This window comes from Uloborus diversus, chromosome 10, assembly GCF_026930045.1.
Source record: "Uloborus diversus isolate 005 chromosome 10, Udiv.v.3.1, whole genome shotgun sequence".
Taxonomy (NCBI): domain Eukaryota; kingdom Metazoa; phylum Arthropoda; class Arachnida; order Araneae; family Uloboridae; genus Uloborus; species Uloborus diversus.
The window spans coordinates 103545282-103568321 of record NC_072740.1 but is presented as its reverse complement, the minus strand read 5'-3'; the positions used below and the strand labels follow the sequence as shown (position 1 = coordinate 103568321).

Genomic DNA, 23040 nt, shown 5'->3' with positions numbered 1-23040 from the left:
TAACAGATCACAGCACCTTGCATTTTATCAGTTAAGCAAGCAGAACCTCAAATTGTGATTACTAAATTAATATCAAATAATATTACTATTAAATTATGACTAGTTGTGATAAAAATTGTGATCTATTAATATTAATACCTACAGCGTTTTTTGAATCGACTTGGGTGGCTTCATTGGTCATAATTGGATGTGAAGGTCCTTTTTTTTGAAATGTTCAATGAAAAGAATAAAGTAAGTAGGAAGGAATAAAGTAGAGTAAAAAAAAATCTTTTGTTTCAATTTAATAAAGTTTATTTCTGAAGAAAATGCATGTTTTTTTTTTTTTGAAAAAAAGTTGATAGTCACTATTTTATACTAAAAGGGAATAGATCCAAAATAAAATTGGCAATTTATGTCTGGTAAAATTGAGGAAAAATACCTAGCCGTTTGTTATTCTACCGAAACACTGAGAAATTCGAAATTCTAACAGTGTTTGTGCGTAAAACATTGTTTTCCGTTTAGCAACAAAATGTAAAACTGGAAATAATCAGTTTTGAAAGTAAACTCCTCAGTTGTGGATGCCTCTTATCTTTTGTTTAAAAGATGTTTTTCGTCATCTAATCAATTTCATTCATACAGGACTGATAGTGTAAAATAAAATTCATATTGTGGCCAGACTTAGATAAAATAAAAAGATTTCTGCAAACACAAATCCTAGCTGGAAAATTTTCTGCAAATAATTATTTTGCCTAACTCACCCTTGAATAAAAAATTAAATTTATATTCAAATATGAAAGAGACAAAAAAAAGTGCTTTAAATCATTTAATTTTTTTTTTTACAATAACATATAGTTTGCTTATTCTTCACCAACTGAAGAAAACTGCCAAAACCATTATTTTTTTTTACACATGTGCTTTAAAAGGCTTTTGGAGAAAGGCTTTAACAGAAATAAACTCCGGGATTTTCTTAAAAATTCCTTTTAAAAAAAAGAAAAAAATCAACGTTAGACAAAAAAAAATTCTGCAGAGCCAAAAATTTTCTGCAAACGTCGTTTGCGCGTTCGTTTATATTATGCAAGACTGATTGTGGCTTGATCAATATGAGTTTCTAAGTATCAGAGTTGGCTATTTTTAGGCCAGACACTCCCCTTGTAGAATTTCTTGCTACATCTCTGCATATAGTCAAATTTTCACTAATTCGCAAGAACCTGAATTATGCAGGAATTCTTGGAGAGTATCATAATTTTAAGACGATTAATTAAAGTTTTTGCTATAATATGCAATATATAAGTGAAGATGGAAAAAATTCATTCAGAGTTTTTATTTCAATTCTTAGTCTATAAGCACATATTTAACAAAATTTAATTTCTTCTGGGTTCTATATTCAACAATATTAAATTTTACAACTTAGAAGAAAGAAATTTGATAAAATTTTGCATAACTTTGTCTCAATGTCTCTTCATATATATATATATGGCGCCCCTCCTTGATTGTGGTGAATATTTTAGTGCAGTAAAGGAATTTTAGATTCTGTGAGTTAATGTTATTCTTATTTTATTTATTTTTATTTTTCACAGAATACTTGGTAAATAAATATAATCTTGAAGATGGCTGCATTATTAAGAGGTAAATAAAGACTTTCTTTTCTTCAGTTATTTTGAAAATTTAATGCTTAGAAGAATAATTGTACTGAATTATCATTTAATTCCATTTTTATAAACTTTCATTTTTACATATACGTAACATATTATGGTTCAATATTTTATAAACATTGGTGAAGCCCAAATTTAAATGATTGAATGCACCTATGTTTCTGAGTTACAATTTTTTTTTTTTTTTTTTTTTTTTTTTGCAACTGAGTGAAAACAGGTGATTAAAGCGAGGCTCCTTGTAACCTGCAAAATATGTGTAATCAACCATTTGCAAATTTCTGCTTTGTTACATAACTTATATTTTCATCTTTTAGGCAAAAGACTCACAAACCGAGAATAATCATTCCTTACCAGGAGATTAGGTTATTTTTAGGCATAAACATTGCGGCTTATGCAAGTTTGAAGGTATACAAATTGCAGATATAATGCTTGTAACAGGTGCAGCTCATACAATGTTTTTTTTTTTTTAATGTTATGAACCGAATGTTTCAAATTGATTGGAAATATATTCATAATGATTAGTTAAAAGGTTTTAAGCTAAAATCGAAACATTTTTCCACGTTTCGAGTGTTGTTCTAGAAAACATTACAAAAGTTTTATATCCCAATCAAGTAGGGTCCTGTACCTTCACTTTTTTTTATTACTAAATTGCTCAAATGAAAGAGAGTATATATGGTAATTATTTCCATGAAAGTCTATAATTCTCTAAAAAAATCCATCAAGGTGATTGTGCATTGTTTTTACATCGCTATCGATAGTGCCAACTGTTGCTATAAAGGTTCAAAGCCCTGAATGCCAATGATTTTTAATAAGATTGTATCTGAGGCGATCACATTTTTCCCCCACCCCTAGCTATCCGTTTGCAGCTCTAAGTTCAATTGGCTGATATATGCTATTGCTGTAGCCTGTTTTCTGTCGCTATGCGAGATCTTCCCTATTTTTTGATCAATTTCCTTGATTTTTTAGGCTTATTGCGCAGGGTAATGGCGAAAAAGAGACCCGCAGTTAAAAAACAGTTTCTGTTAAAAAAACCTGTTTAAAAGCACCAGGCTGAGTTTTGCCGTCAAATTCATAAATTTAACTTGCGCTATGACCTACAATTTAGATCAATTTCTTGGGGTAAGGATCATGTGAAAAACGAGTCTGTTTATTATTCACATATGGGTCATTCTCTAGTATGCTGTCAAGTTTTCTGAAAGTTTGATAAACCAAGACGAAAAACTCTGCATGTTATAATCCTAAACAAGCGAACAAAATTGATACTTATATCTTCCTGAATATAAATGATACTTCATAAAAATCTTTAAAAACTATTGTCAGTAGTATGAAAACTAAATGCTGAAATTTACTGCTTATTCTTTGGTCTTTACAATAAAAAATGATCCAAAACCATTTTTGGTTTCATCACTTTGTTGCTGGTCCCTTAAATGCATGGGTGACACAATTTTTTGTAAAACTTGTCTGCTAATGCATACCATTTATGTGACAGAAGTTACAACACTTGGTCTCTTAATTCTCAAGACATTTGTCAAAAGGAATTTTTGCAAGTGGTGCAGTTTTTTTTATCTATTCACTGTATGTTTTTCCATGAGTTTACTATTCATTATGTTTTAACAGATACATTAGTAAAAGATTTTGTATGTAAATTCTTGAACTAACTTAGTATTTCTTAAGAACAGGAGTTTTTGTTGTTGGTGCAAAAAGAACTGCATTTGGAACATTTGGTGGAAAAGCTAAGGATTTGACTGCCACACATCTAGGAGCCATTGCAAGTAAAGCTGCATTAGAAAGTGCAAATGTGAAACCTGAGCTTGTGAATTCTGTAAATTTTGGCTGCGTTATTCAGGTATATTTTTCCCAGATTTATTGTTTAATAAATTATTACACCAAAAGATGATTTTTTAAACAAAAAATACTGTATATACTGCAAGGTGTATAGGATAGCAGTATTTTAACGACCCTACTTTGAAGTTCTCTCCAAACTTAGCTTTTTCTCAGAACTTGATAAAATTTCTTTAGAGCATAGTGAAAGCATGGAAATTTGTTTGAGAAATTAGAAAAAATAATTATAAATTTTACCACTAGAGGGTGTTTTCAAATGAAGTTCACATTTACAACTCCTGTAGTTTTGATTATTTAGATTCACTATTTGTTTCATCACCTTCAGATAAAGCTCCTTCACTCTTTAACCTTTGTGTTGAGAACATTCTTAAAAATCTCATCAGCAGCCAATTTCATAATCTGTTACCTCCCTGATCCTCAGTCCCTGTGAATTTTGGCTTTAGGAGTATTTGAACATGTCTTATGTCATGAAAATCCAAGAACTTAACGTTATCTTACAAACAGCATTTTGATGTGTTAGTAGCATTTTCCAGTCCATACTGCAGTCAATTGTAGAGTGTATGTAAGATTCTAGATGGTAGCTGAAAATGATGGCTTTCAATGTAGGACAAGTTTTATTGCAAGTAATTTCTTAAACAATTGTGAATGAACGTTATTAAATGAATGTATAAGGCATATATGGTTCATTTGAAGAAGAGAAAATTTGAAACATTTTTTTTAAATTGTTCAAACAAACTCCAATTGTGAACTACGCAAAATTTCGACAATTTCTGAGCAATAGTTTTGTTTATAGACAGCTTTAAACTAGGGTCATTTAATTACACTTATCCTGTGTTTGTAATCACATTTATTATAGGGTAGTTCTCAAAAGGTAAGAGCAAAAAAAGTTAATTCTGAGCAATTTTTAAAAATTTTCAAATTTGACATCAATTTTCTTTTTGTTGAATAGTATATACACCTAGAACATCATATATAAACATAAAAGACAGCAGGTATTCATAAAAATTATTAATATAAATAAAATTATAAAAGTTTAATAAAAACTGAAGATCTTCCCTTTTTTTAAAACGTTGAAACTACAGGCCTATCTGATCTATTAAAGGAAGTCAGTAATTATTAATCTGGTGCAATGTAGTTCTGTTTCTTTGGGAGTTTATAACTTCCAAAATAAAATGGCTACAATTCAGCCCTAAATTATATTGCACCTATTCATGCAAATTATTTTTTTAGAGCTAAAAAGTTTCCACCAGACTCATGGAATTTATTTATTTTTTAGCAAAGCATATCATTTTGGTGGCAAAATGACTATGTGTCTTGATGAAAGCATGTCGCAATATAACTCCTTAAAACTCATTTTATAGTATGAAACTATTACTTCCTGTCTTGACAAAAACACGTCACTATCAACTAAAATAGATAAGCCTTGTTTTAAGTGTTAAATCAACTAAAAATGTAGAATTATAATTAAGAACTAAAATGGCAGCATTGCAAATTATGGGGGGGGGGGATGTTTTTTCCTTACTTAAAATTCTTATAACTTTATTTCCTTGTTAAGTAATCTCCTCCGTCCTTTTTTTTACCGTAGGTAGAAAATGTTCCAAAGATGTATTTTTTTCCGTTCTTTCGAATGAAACAAAAATCTTTTGGCTACGAGAATTATTTTGTGTAAAAAGAGCCATTTTGGGTCCAAATCATAAATTTTTAATTTAAAAAATATTCATCGAATTTTTCTCGAATTTGTCTATAAACCTTCCAATCACTAATCTAAACAAAGTGAAAATTTCAATGACATTGGTTTGATAGAATCTGAGTTTACCCCGGACTTAGAAATTTGGAGTTTGTGTTTTATTTATATGAAGATATATATGACCAAAGTATTGATGACCTAAAGTATTTGGACACTTTTAAAAGTTCACATTTTTAAGGATTTCTCTCGAAATAAGAGATCAATTGCTTTAACTTTTATCACATAAAAGGTATGTTCCAGATGTGATTTTCTAATAAAAGTTACATCACCCTTGTGCTTCGCGGATCAGTAACAAATGGAGGAAAACAAAAATGTTTTTGATCATCATTCATGGTAAATAGCTGAAAATAAGCTGTAAATTTCAGAAATTGATTGTACAATGTACAATTATTTTACATACTTTCGAGAAAGAATCCCTGATATTCACGAAGATGTAAGCATTTCCTTTAAAACCATGAATTTCATTTTAAGGTTTTTGGCTCATAACATGCAAAGTTTTCGATCAAGGCTTACCAAACGTTCAGAAAACTTGACAGCATACAAGAGAAGTATAATACTGAAATTTAAAATTATTATGTTGAAAAATTGATGAAATATGGACATTTGAAGCAATTGATTTTTTTTTCTGTATGCGCCAAAGATAGAAATTTATAACTTTCATGATCTAAAACCCTACTAGATTTCTCACTCATGATAAAATTCCAGTTAGATAACTTAAAATTCAGAAGGTTATCAGCAATCTGATGAGAAGAATTAGAATAACTCTTGGCTAGGCGACAAATCCAAAGGGGTCGTTCCCCAGTTTGAAACATTTGCTTGCAATTGTTCAGTATGATTTATATTAAAACCAGATTATTTGTGAACAATCCCTCACAAATTTTCACCTATCCAATACTTTTGGTCATATACTACATATATATATATATAGAGCCACACATTATATATAATAAAATACTTTTGTGTTTTTTACAAATTTCAAAATCACCCTGAACCATGTGTTTTCTCCAATTGGTTTAATTAAATCTATCTTTTTTATGAAAAAACTAAAATTTGTTTTATTGGTTTTCTATTAGGCTAGTTCCAAAGATGGACCATATATCTCACGCCACATTGCATTGCGATGTGGTGTCCCAAACTCTGTTCCTTGTTTGACTGTTAATCGTTTGTGTGGTTCTGGATTCCAAGCTGTTGTCACAGGATCTCAAGTAACCATAATTTTTTATTATTATTTTGTGATTTTCAATGCTGTTAATGGTGGCGACACTATCTCAATTCAGTAAAATCTAGTGACTAGATTAATTCTAGTAACAAATGAAACCACTCCCTACAGTTTTTATAGATTATACAGTGCTCTCTGCTTGATGTGATCACAGTTTATGTTATCCGTCACTTATTGTTGTCGAAATTACTCATTCCCAAGTTTCGCAGATCATTTTGTTAAAATTATCGCTTATAAGATCATTACATTGTTTCGTATTATCAGTTTCTGAATCGGAGATTGAGTGGTTTCTGTTAATATGATCAAAAACTGCTTTTTATACTCAAGATTTTCCAAAACAGTAGATCTGTAAACTAAAAAATGGTTGCAATGGCTTCAAATATGCCATCTCAAGAGTTCCAAGTTATAGGTTGTAATTTATCAAATTATCAATGAAGCTTCCACCTTAACACAGTCAGAGAAGTTGCTAGATAATTGTAGAGAAACAGACATACTCGAACTGATCAGCGAGATGAAGGTGAGATGACCTACAAATGCTAAAATGATGAATGCATTGAAAGTGTTCTAACATTCAGTGTAACACTACTCTGATGAATTTTAAAAACATTCATTTTTGGCAATTAATTAATTTATTTATTTATCAAAATGACAGGCTTTAACACTTAAATTGCTTTCTGGGTTCCTTATATTTCTGTACGAGTCAATATATTAACTACATTTTGAGGTTCTATAATTACATAAGTTACATGCTTATGAGTCTTTTAGTTCTATTTTTAAAAGATGGGCATTGAAGCAGTCATTTCCGGTTGGAAGCCGGAAAGTAGAAACAGCTTAACTTAGTGGAAAGTTCGGAACAGACAAGCCATTGCTACAGAGACATTCCCTGACCTTCTCTTAGCTAAAATAGAAATATCCTGTTCAAATCTATTCTCAAATTACTAGCAGCCCTGTGACAGATTTTACATAATCCAGGATGCATCACTAGGAGACCTGTCACACTTCAACTCATTCATAAATGAGTTTCTGAAAAACTTCTGAAGACAATTAGCACTTTTTTTTTAATTTGTGAATACTTGTTATATTTTTTTTTATTAGTAATGTACAGTATATATTTTGAAGCACAGTGTGTGTCGATTAAATTGGTAATGTATCTAATTTGTTTATTGGTATCAATGAATTTTAGTTATCAAAATCATTTTCTTCCAAAGTTTAAGTCATCAAGAAAAGACTATTGTATTCTAAACAAATATTACTGAAAACAATAATATAAAATAAATACATAATGTTATAATATTTAGTTGTGTAAATATTTTATTTTTTGACCTTTTGATTCATGTCTTTTCTTTCCAAAAAAAACCATCTCTTTGCATTAAAAGGCAGTTTCTTGCTACCCTGAAACAGTTGTCTGTAACGTTGATGCTTTTTGTTCTTCTTAAATGTGGTTTCAATGTTTAAAATATAATTTTATTGCTCATATTATAAACAGTGGGCTCGCATTAAAAGGCAGTTCCTTGCAACACTGAAACACATGTCTGCAAATTTGTTGTTATTTGTTCTTTTTAATTTTTGCTTTAATTTCTAAAATATAATTATATTGCTCATACAATCAACTGTGTGCCCTTTTGATTTCTCATTTTTCTTTACTAAACTATGCAGTTAAGTTTTGAAGAAAAAAAATTCAGGTTTTAAAATATTGATCAATTGTTTTGGTACATTAAAAATATAAGTTACCTCACACCCATTTTAAAAGAAACATGTGTATCAGTTGTGAAGTGAATCAGTAAAATCTTCTTCCTTCAAAACAAAAAAAAAGGGGGGGGGGACCAATCAAAATCTTTAGAAAACTGAATGTAAATCTACACAGTTTGAAAAATAAAATAAATGCATTGTAAAATTGTTTTTTGCACTGTTCACTGAGAAGCTGATGCACAATATAAAATAAGTAAAACATAGAAATTGATTTGTTTTTTAGTTTCTTTTTGGCCTTTTAAATTAAGATCATGAACCAAAGAACTGGCCTTTTTTTTAATGTTCAGTATGATTTTAACTTTTCTAGTTTTCTTATGTAATAATAGAAAACATTGATTTTTAATTTTTAAATTATCTCTCACTTTTATACCCTGTGCGAAAGAACTTTTCTTAAATGTTCAGAAGTTTAATATTACAAACCTTTTCAGAAAAGATTTATTCTCCTAAAACTGGAATTTGCTTTTGTTGATTCATATGCTAAAACATTCAGATTAAACTATAGATAATCAATTAAAATTATTGGTAAATAACTAATATTAACATTGTAAGAGTTGATGAAGAAGCTGCTTTGGTTTAAAGTGAATTCATATGCAAAAATATTATCATTATAGCAATGAATCACGTTTGTACAATTTCTAGCACAAAAAATCTTTTCAGAAATAAAGTATTCTTTAAAATGTTCTTGCTTCTCTTTGCATTCTTTTAAAAGTTGCAATTGGAATAGTTTACTTACAAAGACAGATAAACTTTTTAGTTTGTTCTACTGTGAATCGTATTCATTATGATGCATAATTTTATTCGTTTGTTCCTTTGTTTACCTTATTAACTTTGTCTTGCTTTTATTCACCTGCCTGGTTTACTTAATTAATTTTAGATTGTGAAAGAAGAGAAACCTAGTGGTAAACTAGCACATTTATCATGATTCATTTGAACAATTTAATATAACTTAAAATCTTTTTAGAAAATTTAATTTTGTGCCTAAAATTTAAGCATTTTTTTATACATTATAAGTAATTTGTTTATTCATTAATGATTCTTCATTTCTTTTTTTTTTTTTTTTTTTGCAATAAATATAGGTTTTAAAATGGAGTTTTTTAGGTTATTATTCATTTCAGGAAATCTGCTTACGTGAAGCTGAGATTGTATTAGCTGGTGGTGCAGAAAACATGAGCCAAGCTCCTTATGCAGTTAGAGATATGAGATTTGGAACAAAATTTGGCACAGACTATAAGGTACTCTATTTAACAGTTATTTTTGTCAATGGGGTAATTTTTATCAACTTTTAGAAAAGTTAATTTTCTCTGAATACTCTTCATATTGGGTTGGGGAATAAGTTCGTAGAGTTTTTATCAAAGACCAATTTCTTGGTGCCGTTCCCCCAAAATTCGCCCAGTTTGGCGTTGAAGAAGTTCTTGACCCAGTTTTTAAGGTATGGTTGGTATGGACGCATTCAATTTATACATGTGGGTTTTTTTTTGACAAATGCATTTTATCTTAATTTTACTGTATAATAGTAAGTTGAAGTACATTTAAACAATTATGCATTTTTTGTTTCTTGTTTATTATTTTTGTTTACTTTTTTACAGCTTGAGGATATGTTATGGAGCTCAGTATATGATACCCACATAGATATGCCTATGGCTATCACTGCTGAAAATTTAGCTGAAAAATACAAAATTTCTCGAGAAGAATGTGATCGGTTTGCACTGTTGTCACAAAACAGATGGAAGGAAGGTGATAAGAAAATAACATTATGCAATACAATATAATTTATAATTTATTTGATTTGATAGAACATTTTAATATATTCATAATCCTTTGTGTTCAGCCATACTCTGATGGCAATTCATTACATTTTATAACTAATAGAACTTAAGAAAACTAATCTAGTATATGAAAAGGGCAGCTGTTGTAGCCTCAATTTTAAGCAACAATTCTGTTTAAAAATTTTCCATTTCCCATGTTTCTTGGCTGGAAGTTTTAGGAATATTATCCTGAACGCAGATCAGGAGGCATTACAATTGGCATTTACTTGTTGAGATTTTTGACTGTGTTACATTCAAAAGGTTCAAAATCGCCTTCCAATTTAAAGAAGTTTGCATCAACCAAGTAATTGATAATTCACTAATAAAAAAAAGTGAAGCAATTGATAAATAGCAGATGAGGGGCAAACACAACCTGTCACTTTTGAAGGAAATAAGATAACTTGTACTAAAGTAAAATAAAATTCCCTCAGAAATAATCGTGATCATTACATCTCAGTACTTGTTGTGCTCTTTCAAAAAAATTCTCTCATTAATTGAATGGAATGCCAAAGAGCCTATTGGCTTACTCGCTCATAGAATTTGTTAATGTTGTGCTATACATGTCGGAGTACTTAGGATTTTAGTGGCTCTGAGTGAATCATATTTTTAGGCTTTTCAAATTTCTTTCCATTCGCTGTGGCAGATATAAAAAAAGGTTACAGCTGCTGAAGGACCCAAACTACTTACTGTTTTTAGTACAATTAGTTTATGTGTTATAAAAGCTGCATTACTTTTATCTACCATACAAAGTTTTTTTAAAGAACTTGATGTATATGGGAAAATATGAAATTTTAAATTTTTCACAATTGAAAATCTAAATTTTGAATATTCATTTGAACATCCGTACAATGAAATACAAGTATACTAGTCATAATGTCACAAAAAAGTGTGTAAGTTTAAATGTGATTGTTAGAAGGCAATTTTGTCTAGCTTTTTAAGCTGTAAAATTATCTTGAAAATTGAATATTTTTAAAAGATGATACATCGTTCTCAGATGTCATTATTTCCAGTGATGAAAGTTTGGTAATCATTACTATCAAAAGTTAAAAATGATTGATCTGCTGTCACAATTGCCACATGAACAGTTGGAAGAATTCTCAAAACTATGACTAAGTTTGGTAATGCAATATTAAGATTGTTTTCATATAAATATTTCATTGTGAATGGTAAGGTTAGTGTGTCCAGAACTGAACCAATGAAAGCTCATTTCTGTACATACATTTGTGTGGAACTTGTATTTACATGCATATTATCAGAGGCGGTGTATAATCCACAGGTCCTAAAATCGACCTGAAGGAGGGAAAAAAGTGCTTCATATAATCCGCGTAAAATAACAAAGTTGTTTTTGTTTTAACATGCAATTTTAACAACTAATTTAAAAAACATGAAGAAGTAATAATTTTAAGGTATAATTAAATTGAATCTAAAAAATAATTATTTCTTCTTGAAATCATCATTATAGTCACTTCTTACTTAAAGACAAAGCCAGAGGCATGCACACGGGGGTCACCAGTGGTGCTGCTGTACCCACATTAGCTCAAAAGAAAAAAAAGACGAGATTCAAAGTCCAGAGCACCATATTGTTTTCCTATAATGTGCAGAGCAGGCAGGGACTCTATCCTGCTTTTCATGACAGAAAAATAAAGATGTTCATGTGATAATTTCAGGTGCTCAGTGGCATACCTATGGAATCTATCTTCCCCCTGGTGAACTTATAATGGCGTCCTTCCCCCATATACCAATTCATAGAAATTCATTAATGAAAATAACATTAGCAATTCATAATGAAGCATTAGAACCTAACCGTAAGTAAAATATTCATGCAGAAGTTGGGGGATCCAAGGATTTCTACCCTTAGGAGAAAGGGATTGTCTCTTTTTTTCTTTCTAACTTGATTGTAACTATCAAAAGTATGTATGTAGGTAATATTGTAACTCTATAACCTAAAGTTAATCATCAAAGTAATATTAACTTTAGGTTAACATTTTTTTCGAATAATCATGGCAAATTACGGCGCCCCCCCCCCCCTACACACACACTCACCATTGGCGAGAGCCACCCCTGTATCACTAAAGGTACCATAATAGTTTAAAATGTTAAACTTTTTTTTACAGAGACCGCAAACGGACGTTTTTCAGACAAATAGAAATATCAGGCTGGAAATTGAAAACTTCATTATTTAAACGTTACTGTAAGCTTTGAATACATTGTTCTTTTTGAAAATTAACCCAGTCAATTGTTTGAATTATAATGTCCTAAGAAGAAATACCTTGCAGAAAAGGTTAACATTGATTCCTTGTACTATTTTTTTGGATATAAAAATTGAAGTTTAACAATCATCATTGTAAAGTTTATGCCATTGGGGGGGGGGGGGGCAGCAGACCCTTTCCCAAATCCACCCTTGGTAAAAAAAAGGGAGGAAGTGAAAAGTTCCCAAAACTTATCCATTCATTTGAAATTATAAAGGTAGCTTAGAAGAGCGTTTTAGGAACTTTGATTTTGATTGTATTCCAGGAGAGAGTTCCCAAGCCCCATCCTTTCAACTTTCTTCATCAGAGACGGTTTACATTTGCATTCTTAGGACGTCAATTCCGAACAGAGCTGGCCTTAGCACATGCGGGGCCTGATTGGAGAAATCTGGCAGGGCCCTTTACAGAATGTTGGTACAAATTGGAGAAGTGCCAACCAATTTTTCTAATTCAGGCCAGGATTCGAAACTGCCGCAATTTTCCGTCTTTCTTCAAACTTCTGCATCACCTTTGATTTTTCCTTTTTTTAATAAGAAATGAATGATTGGCCATAAAAATAAGTAAATTTTAAGAACGTAAGAAAAGTAGCTTTGAGAATATTTATGCCTAATCACATGTGGTTTGTGAACGAAGCAATTGGGGGTTCAAAAGAAGTGTAAGGGCCCTGATGCTGGTTTTTTTCCTATATTTATATTTTTGTAGAATTGGACAATATTTGGTATTTCAACATGACTGATTAAATGACCTCCAAACATTGTGTAATATGGCCTCCAAAACCGGGATAGATGTGCACTGTAAACTTTCCTCTTAAAATTCATAGTTTGATTATCGTGAAATAACATGAGAAAAGTCCATTTAGTTGAAATTTTTAGTTTTTATTTTCGTAGAATAAATCAACCCACCCAGTAAAAAATAATTTTTCTATTGATCAATAATGTGCAACATTGAGAAGTAAGGGGGTTGGAAGTGAGTGAGCAGTTGCCCCCCCCCCCCCTTGAGCCGCCCAAGTGTGCAATTTATAGCTTAGACGTCTGATTTTTGCATGTAGCTTTTAGACTACATGCAAAAAATCAGACATCTTTGGGATATCAGAAGTGGAACGGTATTGCAGGAAAGGTGAGAGCTCTTGGGAAATTTTTAGAAACTGAATCAGTTGAAATCAGTTTCGGTACGGAAATAAGGTTTGCAGGGAGGAGGAGAAAGACGCTAGAGGTCAGGTAAACCACCCACGGTCTCCAGAAGAATCTTCAAAACTGACGTCTAAAATCTCAAATTTGGACAGTTGTGTGTAAAATGAAGGGGAAGGGGAGAGGCAGAGGTTCCCTGCCTACCGAAAATTTTTAAAAACTTAAGATTAGTTTAGATTAATTTTGGTAAGGATAGGGAATGGGGACTCCTCTCAGAAATTTTTTACGAAATTTTTGTCCCAATAAGGTGATGTTTGATGAAAATGGAGAAGAAAGGAATTTCGTGATCTCCTGCAGAAAACTTCCAAAATCGAGGGCTGTAAGGCACAGTTTTAAACTATCATTGGTGACGTTAGGGGATTCAGTGGCTCTTCGAAAATTTTTGATATTGAAGTGTTAAAAACTCGATTTTAGGCTGTGTTTGGTAACGATAGGGGAAAGGAACGAGATTTCTCCTGAAATTCTTTTTGAAACTGAAATCAATTGTATGCTGTCCAGTGGAAGGAAGGGTTTGAGGGTTTTCTTGTGGCAGTATTTTCTAGAAGGAAAATTTTAAGATATTGTGCTAATGCTAAAGAAAGGGGTCATTAGTCAGGAAAAAGGTTTCAGAGACCTTCCCTATGAAATATTTTCAAATTTAAATCTTAAAAACACTATTTTATGCTACCTTTGGAGATGTTAGAGGAGAAGAAAAAAAGGATGGTTGTAAAAATTTATAAATCTTCCTTCCTTGGAAATCCTTTAAAATTTAAAACTGAAGGATGTAATTTTAATCAGTTCAGAAATTTTTTGGCCTCGAAGATTTACAAACCGAATTCCAGGCTATATGTATAAATGTTAGAAGATGAATGGCAGTTTGCTTTCTTTAGAATTGTTATGGAGATGTTTTACGTGTATTAACCCCGCAGTATTTCAAGTTAATCATTTATTTATTTATTTTTCGGAATTGCACCTATGTTGGTGTTAATTGTATATTAAAGAAATTGTCATTGCTGCTGAGTTTTAAGATTTTTTACCAACACAAAAAAAGAAAGTAAAAAAATAAATAAATGAACGTAAATATATGTATGAAATAAATTAAAAAAATAGTTTTGAAAAGTCCAGAAATTTCGAAGTCTCCGGTCAAATTCCGCATTGCCCATGTAATAGTAAGATCCTGGGATAGGGGCCCTTGACCCTTACGTTATTGTGGACTGTACTAATTGCTGATAATCATTAAAAAAATTTACTTTGGTTTCCCACTACCTAGTTCCTTTCTCTTGACCAGAAGTTATAGGGTACAGCAGGTATAGTCTTAGATATAGATTTAAAAATGTTCAACTGGCTATATGTTTTATTTTTTTCTTCTGGATATTTATTTGATACTAGTGGTTTTGTACGTATATTTGCTAAATTTAATAGGGAGACTAACAGCCTCAGGAAACTCTCCCTTACTCCGTTAATTGCACTGAAAGTAGTTCCATACCCCCAGATTAAATATCAGTTAAGAATATTATGATTAATATCAGTTAAGTTCATTTGAGCTTTTTATTTTCCTTACTTTCTTATTTTTGAGAGGAAAAAAATTTTTTTTTAGACGGGACCCCTGGTAGCGCAGGGCCCATTGCGCTCTTTTGCTTTAATTGGCTTAAGGCTGGCTCGGATTCCAAAAAGTCTCAAGGATTAAAAATAACACTCAATTCCCCGAGAAACACTCAATCTAAATCTGCGAGAAATACACATAATTCATTATTAATGATTGTCTAAAAATTTGTTTTTAGGACCTCAATTTATAAAACTTTCCAGGAATCCCCAAACTACCTCTCAACTTGATAATCAACTTGATAAGGTTGTCGAAATTTTCTATTTTAGAGTTTCAATTTCGAAAAATTTTCCATTGGAGCGCAACCAAAACTCCTTGATAAGATCATCTACAATTGCATTTTTAGAATTTTAATTTCAGAAAACACCAAAGGGAAGATCCGTGAACATTTCTGCCAACTAACATTGCCAAAGATTTTTTAAAAACTGCGTTTTAAAAGCTAACTCCGAAATTTTTCCAGAAGAGCATCCCCCTCTAGCCAACATCATTGAAGATCATCTTAAACTTTGTTTTACATTCTGCGATTAATGTCAAAAACTTTGAGGGAGAGTCCGCGAATCTCTCCTCCCCAACATCATCAAAGATCATCCAAAATTGCATTGTTACAGCTACAATTTCGAGAAAATTTCTGGGGGGAGAGTCTCTTAACCTCCCACTTCTCAACATAATCCAATATAACTTCGTTTTTAAATGTTCTGATTTCGAAAATTGGGCGGAGGAAGTGTCCCTGATCCTTTTCTCCCTAACATTATCCAAGAATAGTTTTTAAGGCTACAATTTTGGAAAAATCTGGAGGAAGAAACTCTTGAACCCCATTTTTGAGTGATTTTTTGCTTGCGATTAGGTTCATATTTTTGTAGATCTAGTTTTGACTCCCTGACTGAATTTTAAATCAGAAGCTAAATCCTCTCAATTTTAAAAATGTTTTTTTAAAATAGGTCAGATTCCACCAATAATATGCATCACATACCTAATATTTTGACCTCGCCACGGCAGCCTGACTTGCATAAGAGGAATAGTCATGCAAAATGAACAAAGCTACTAGCAGTGAAGCAGTCTCTATTGGTGCATCCTGTTGTAACTTGAGGTTTAATGCGTTGGCGTTGAAAAAAGAAAAAGCACATATAATCCATGGCAGCCTATAATTCGCAGCTCATTAATTGTACATTTTTTTAACAGGTAAGCTGTGGAAAATACAAGAATAGTGCACAGGATAATATGGTAGTTATATATTAACATTAACTAAGAGAAACGGGAGTCATTAGCAAAAATCTCTAGTAAACAAAAATTGCAGAATAATTTTAAAAATTAACAAAATACATGATTGGAAATAACTTTTAAATGTTCTATTGATACATTATTTTGTTTTCTTTCATAAATGAGTAATCCCCCCCCCCCCTCCCAAATAAAAGTGGTGATTTTCAAGTTATTATCAGTTACTGGAAATCCTCAAAATTCTGAAAAGCATCAACTCCATGACAATTCCCCAATCTCTGCCGATTTGAGAGAACCAACTAGTTTATTCAGAAGCACTAATTCATATTTATGATATTGCTAATATTTTTATTGAATTTTTAGCTCAAGAAAAAGGACAATTTAAATCAGAAATTGTTCCAATTCCTTTAAAAATAAAAGGAAAGGAAGTACTGTTTGATGTAGATGAACATCCCCGAACCCAGTCTACAATGGAAGGACTTGCTAAGTTACAGCCAGTTTTTAAGAAAGGTGGAACTGTTACTGCTGGGAATGCTTCTGTGAGTAGTAATGGATGTAATACCATTTTAAAATGTTTAATTTTGACTGTTTTAATAGAAAATATGAAATATTTGTTATCAGATGTTACATTTTAGCTTTATCCTAGGGTATTTGTGATGGTGCAGCTGCTGTTGTGTTAGCTAGTGAAGATGCAGTCAAAGCAAATAAATTATCGCCTCTTGTAAGGATTGTTGGATATAGCTATGTCGGTAAGTATACTGTTGTATCACAAAATATAGCGATACAGCTAATGTAAATCCCTATTGATAGCGAAAGCTTTAAAGAAGCTGACTTGAGAGAAGTTTAACCTCATAAAAAAAATGGCCCACACCACTATTAAATCTACTACTAAGCTTATTGGATGCTTTGATTTTCCAAAATCATTCTTAGAATTCGAAATTTGATATTTTTTTTATATTTGTGTCAATTTTGAAATCTATGCATTGTTTATGACAATATAACTCTATTGTTGCTCATCAATAATAGTATATACGTCAATGTTTAAACAAAATATTTTGAATTTTAATTACTGTTTCTTTTTTTTTATTTTATTGTGTACTTGATAAAGACTTAAGAAAAAGTATGAATTTCTTTAACAGTACTAGTTTTTTTTCTATAACAGAGTTGATTTTATTTTTAAACATTAGTTTTAATTGTTTTTGTTTTGTTCTATTTTTTAATGTCATAATCAATTTCGCTTTTTTATGACTAACAACCACTTCACAATAATAAATGTTTGACTTGTGTCTAAAACACTTATAAGGACGCTTTTTCCCCAGGGGATCTCCTGTGGATCGGGATCAAGTCTCCTTGTACAAAAGAGACTTGATTCTTACCACCAACTTTTGGTTTTTCTATAAACTATTTTATTCTAATATATGTTTCAATAACAGGATAGCATTTTGGTGGGACAAGGATTGTTCTAAGTATGTAACCATGGGTGCAAGACCTTCCGTCTCAGGACGGATTTCCGTCTTGACAAAATTTCCGAGACGGAGGTCGGGACGGAAAGAAATTCAATGACTTTCTTTTAATTTTTAATGAAAAAAGAAAAATTGAGTGTTTGAAAAATATGCTTTAATATTACTGGACCGTTCCATAACCACGAATTTACATCGACATTCTCTCGGTTTTCCGCCATGTGCTTGTTTTGTTTGCAACGTGCTTTTGGAGGAGTGGCTTTTCGGCTCGCGCCGTTTGACTTTTTTTAGGTATAGCTTTGTTATTTCCAACTCACTGCATTGCAAACCGAGGAGTTGCTCGCTATTCTCCCTGATTTTTCGAAGCAATCGGCTCTAATTGAAAATTTAGCCTTTTCTCATGCTATTTTCGATCATCCTTTCGTTTTTTTTTCATTTGTGGGGTTTTTTTTTTTTTTTTGTAAACTTTACACGCATAAATGAAAATTATGAACGCTCTTAAAATGTCTTAAAAGTTGAATCTGCATCACCGATTGAAAGTGATTGCTGACAAGATGAAATATTTTCACCACAGCAAAAGGCGTCCACATACCAGGTAAAACAGAAACTATCAAGGATTTTGGAGATTTTAATGAAAATGGGAATTTTGGAAATAATCGGGGGGGGGGGGATTTCAAGCTGGTTGGAAGCACAGATGGGCAAACCGTTCCTGCATTTTTGACAGACTTGAGGAATCACTAAATTCTAATGTCATTGAATCGAACACTCGCTAGAATGGAAATACGGGTGGGGGGGGGGGAGAGAGAGAGAGAGAGAAAGGAAAGGAGAAAAATAACGGCAGCACGAGTTTGCGAAAAAACGCTGCTCTTGCAAAGAGGGTAATCTGTCCGCAAATTAACCCACGATACTGAGGTCTTAAAACGTTGATATCTTGGACAATCTAAGGGGGTGGGGGGTACTCACGGGTTACAGTATAAAATATCGAAAAACTGAATTGAAAATATTTTTGAAGCTAGGAGTGGTTCGATATTTCTCCACTGCAAACTCTTAAAAATTTAAAAGTCAAAAAGTTTTAGGCTGTCTCTGATGATGTAATAGTGGGTTTTAAAAAAGAATCGAAGATTGGAGTTTTAAAAACACTAATTTAGGCAATCTTTGGTGAATTTATGAGAGATGGTTTTGGTGTTTTAACATGAAAATGTTTTGTAGCTGATGTATTAAAAACTATTTGAGGCTATACTTAAATGACTTAAGTTAAAGGGCATTTGCGACCCTCTCCCGAAAAGTTTGTAATTGAAGTCTTAAATCTTTTAGGCTGTCTTTGGCAATGTCAAGAGGGAGGCCTCTCTTTAGGCGAAATTCCGAAACTGGAGTCTTAAAAGTGCAACTTTGGACAGTCTTGGGGTTCGGGGTTCTCCTTTCCCAAAAAATATTCTAAGCTGAAGTATTCAGAACTCGGCTTTAGGTAATCTTTGGAAGACTTAAGAAGAGGGAATTCGAAGGCTTTCTCTCAATACGTTTTAAAATTTAAATTCTAAAATCTTCGGTGATGAAAAGGGGAAACCGCAAATTTAAGTAAAATTTAGTGAACTTAGAGGAAAGAGTTTGGGGGGGGGGGGGGTCTCTCTCCCCGAAGTATTGAAATGCTATTTTGGCTATTTTTGAGTGAGTTAAGAGTTAGGGAATTCAAGGGTCTTTCTCGAAACATTTTCGAAATTGAAGTCTTAAAACTTTGGGTTGTCTTTGGCGATGTGTGGAAGGGAGTTGCTCTCTCAATAGAAAAATAAATCTTAAACAAAAACTTACACTGCGTTTAGTAAACACAATGAGAGGGGGGGGGGTATTCCGCACCCCCAGCCCAAAATATTTTAGTTTCTGAAATTTTAAGAGCTTTGGTTTGGGCTATCTTTGGATGACTTAAGGGGGATTGGTGTAGGAAGATTTTTCAAAAAGTTTCCAAAATTAAAGTATTAAAATTTTTAGGCGGTCATAAATCATGTTTATAGGTAAGAGGGGTACTATTCCTACAAAACAATTTAGAAACTGAAGCCTTAAAAATTGAAATTTAGGACATTTGTGGTGAACTCAGAGGAAGGGGTTCGGGAGTTCTCTTCCGAAAATTCTTTGATGCTGAAATATTTAAAGCGCCACTTTAGGCTATATTTGAGTGCCTTAAGAGGGATGTGATTTGGGAACCCTGCCTGGAGTTAGGATTCAGTTCCCCTATTTCTTTTTTTAATTAATGAATGTTGGGAAGGGTACCTTGTTTAAAAAATACATCTACTTCACTGAAGCGATTTTTTATTGCTAATTTCACCACCTGCTATCCTATAAAAGAATTCTTTTTCAAATGAAGACTGTGGGGGAATGGTGACAGTTCATTATCAGTAGTCGGTCTTACCCCTTCCCCCACCTTTCCTTCTTTTCTAGTTTGGTTGCGCTACCTTGGGTAGACTTTCGAATCAGAACTGATTTATGTTGCAAAAGTGAAAATCTTATGTCCTAAGCGATTTTATTGTTACAACAAAAATGTTTAGGATCGGCAAAAAACTAATGGTGGGGTGCTGCAAACACTTTTATCCCTTACAGTATCCAACATCGTCTAAAATGGCGTTTTTGAAACTTCAATTTCGAAATATTGCCGAAGGAGGGTTGCTGAACTCCATCCCTTCAATAGTGCATTCAAAAAGAGTATAAACGTTATGAAATTTAAATTACAATTTCGTTTTTAAATCTTCGATTTCGGGAAAGCCCATAGCATCTCCCCCCCTCTTTCTTTAATATTTTTTGAAGGTTGCCCAATATTGTGATTTTGGGACTATCAGTTTGAAATAATTGATGTAAAAGTCCCTGAACCCCTCCTTTCCCTGAACTTTACCAAAATGGCCTACCACAGCGTTTTTTGGACTTCAATTTGAAAAAATTTCTGGGGGAGAGCCCCCAGAACCCCCCCCCCCCCCTTTATTGCCGGATTTTTTATTTTTTAGAATTATGATGTCAAAACACTTAAATATTACAATTTTAAGGCTTAAAATTTAAATCAAACAGATTCCAAAACTGGCATTGTTAAGATCTGCAACATTTATACATACAAATTTTTCCTTAAGCTCGCATGCGGGCGGGGGGGGGGCTAAAAATATTTTCCATCTTGAACACATCACCAAACTTGCACCCATGTATGTAACCTGCAATCATTGAGTTCCATTGAATCAAATAAAAGTTATAAGCTCCAACAAAAAAAGGATCAAGTGTACCCAGTCTCCCTTATATTTGTCTCCCCAATGAGTTAAGTAGAAGTATCCTAGTGGATATGAAACTTACTGCCAAAATAGAACCTTTGTAATAATTATGGAGCACTGTACATTGTTATTTGGTGGCTCCTAGCTCATTCTTTTTGAAGATTCAAAGTAAAATATATTGTTTTTTATCTGAAGTACTTCAAGTAATTTTTGAAATCATATTTTTATTATTTTATTTTATTCCGGGACACATTTTCTGACATATAAAATTGGGTCGGGGCAAGTTTTCTAATTTGTTTAAATCTTCTATAATAAAGGTAAAATAAACATGGAGTGTAACCTAAAATTTATATTCTATTTCGTTAGTAAGTACAATGAATAAATTCTTAATAACTTATTACATTAAAATGTATTATAGCAATAATCAAAGTTAGAGTCATCTTCCATATCACTGTGACAGTTAATGCAAACAAAAAACAAAGAGTCTTCTTTTCTGACGCACGCTACATGAGCCCATTTCTTGCAACGAGTACACTGGATCCACTTTTCTTTTGGCTTTGAGTTAGAAAAGGTGACAAAGCAATATAGGCAAAAACAGCCTTCATCTTCTTCCTCACGTGGTACATTGGCATATTTAGTTTTATTTTTCTTAAGCCGGCAAAATGTCTTCTTCTCACTTTTTACTTCCTTTTACAAAAAAAGAAATATTGCATTTGCGAAAAAATTTTCACCCAAGAATCAGCCTTAATTTCCATTTTGCTCACCCCCAAATGAGTATTGATTTTTTTTTTCAACCCAACCACACATGGATATGTGCCTAGGGACATACAGACACCCGAAATATCCATTTTGACGATCCCTGAGTTAATTACAATGAGTTTTCTCATGACGTCTGTATGTACATATGTATGTCGCATAACTCAAGAACGGAATGTCCTAGAAAGTTGAAATTTGATACGTAGACTCCTAGTGGGGTCTAGTTGTGCACCTTCCTTTCTGGTTGCATTCGGATGCCTCAAAGGGGTCTTTTGCCCCTTTTTGGGGGGGGAATCATTGTTAATTTCAATGTAAACTCAAGTGGTGTTATAATTTGGCGGACACTTGGCGATATATCGCCAGTCTTTTTGGTCGCCAAGTTTTGTCATCAACTTGGCGACAAATTTGGCGATTTTTTATTTTTTAATATCTGGTTTCAGTTTGGCCACTGTTGGTGATATTTAGAGAGTAAACTATTGAATCATATTAAAAACTGCCAATAATAAGAAAATGACATAAAATTGAAGTAAAAGGAAGTCATGTGATGCACACATCAGCTTATTTCATCAACAAATAGCTGAGGCTTCAGTTTGCTTTCCTTTTTTATTTTTCAAAATGACTGTGTTGGATTTTTTTTTTTTTTTTTTTTGCTTGCACTGTTTGAAGAGCGTTTTTGATAGAAGTGTATATATATATATATATATATATATATCCATTAGATTGGCGGATTTTTGTTTTTTCCTCCCCTTGCCTGTGCCTTTCCTCGGGGAAGCCTTTTCAAATGGTCTGATTCATTCAGGTGATGGAAAATACTGATGAGGCAAAGAACCAGCTTTCGGCGAGCGAGATGGTTGTGGGTAAGGCTCACCTTGGGTGTCCTTAGCTGTAGAAGGAACACCTTCTGGTAGCCCTAATTGTGGTTGACATGGTTCATTGAGAATAATTGAAAAGGAACTGGCTGGACAATTGTCAGAAGTGTTAGTAGTTGGGCATACATTGGTTACTTTGTCTGGAGCCGATCTGTCTGTGAAATAGGAAGGCATAAAGTCTGTATCAGTGAAAATTTCGGGATTTAATGAACATATTCGGCTTGTGGAACTTGGCCTGAGGCACTTTGACTTGAGGTGCTTCAGTTGGAGCCAACTGAACATTAATGAACTTGTGGCGGTAGTTATTTAATGTTCTATTATTTATATTCAAGTCTATAGAAGCTTACCAAACACTACATCCATTTATTATTGCTGCAAGCGCTGCATTTACTTGCGCTTGCGTGTTGTCCTCAGTCTGACTTCTTACGTTAATTTCGGACCATTTTCAGTCCATCTGATAGGTCCATCTTCATACATTGGAGAATGAAAT

General features: G+C 32.5%; 1 protein-coding gene across 1 annotated transcript in view; it reads left to right on the top strand.

Annotated features, from left to right (window-relative positions):
• LOC129231821 (3-ketoacyl-CoA thiolase, mitochondrial-like) overlaps window positions 1–23040 on the top strand; it is a 40155-nt gene that overhangs the window by 3027 nt on the left and 14088 nt on the right. The window contains exons 2-8 of the mRNA XM_054866202.1: window positions 1557–1605; window positions 3311–3477; window positions 6294–6425; window positions 9304–9420; window positions 9775–9922; window positions 16590–16765; window positions 16873–16975. Coding sequence (XP_054722177.1) covers window positions 1587–1605; window positions 3311–3477; window positions 6294–6425; window positions 9304–9420; window positions 9775–9922; window positions 16590–16765; window positions 16873–16975 — 862 coding nt within the window. The 5' untranslated portion in view covers window positions 1557–1586. The remainder of the gene's footprint in view (window positions 1–1556; window positions 1606–3310; window positions 3478–6293; window positions 6426–9303; window positions 9421–9774; window positions 9923–16589; window positions 16766–16872; window positions 16976–23040) is intronic.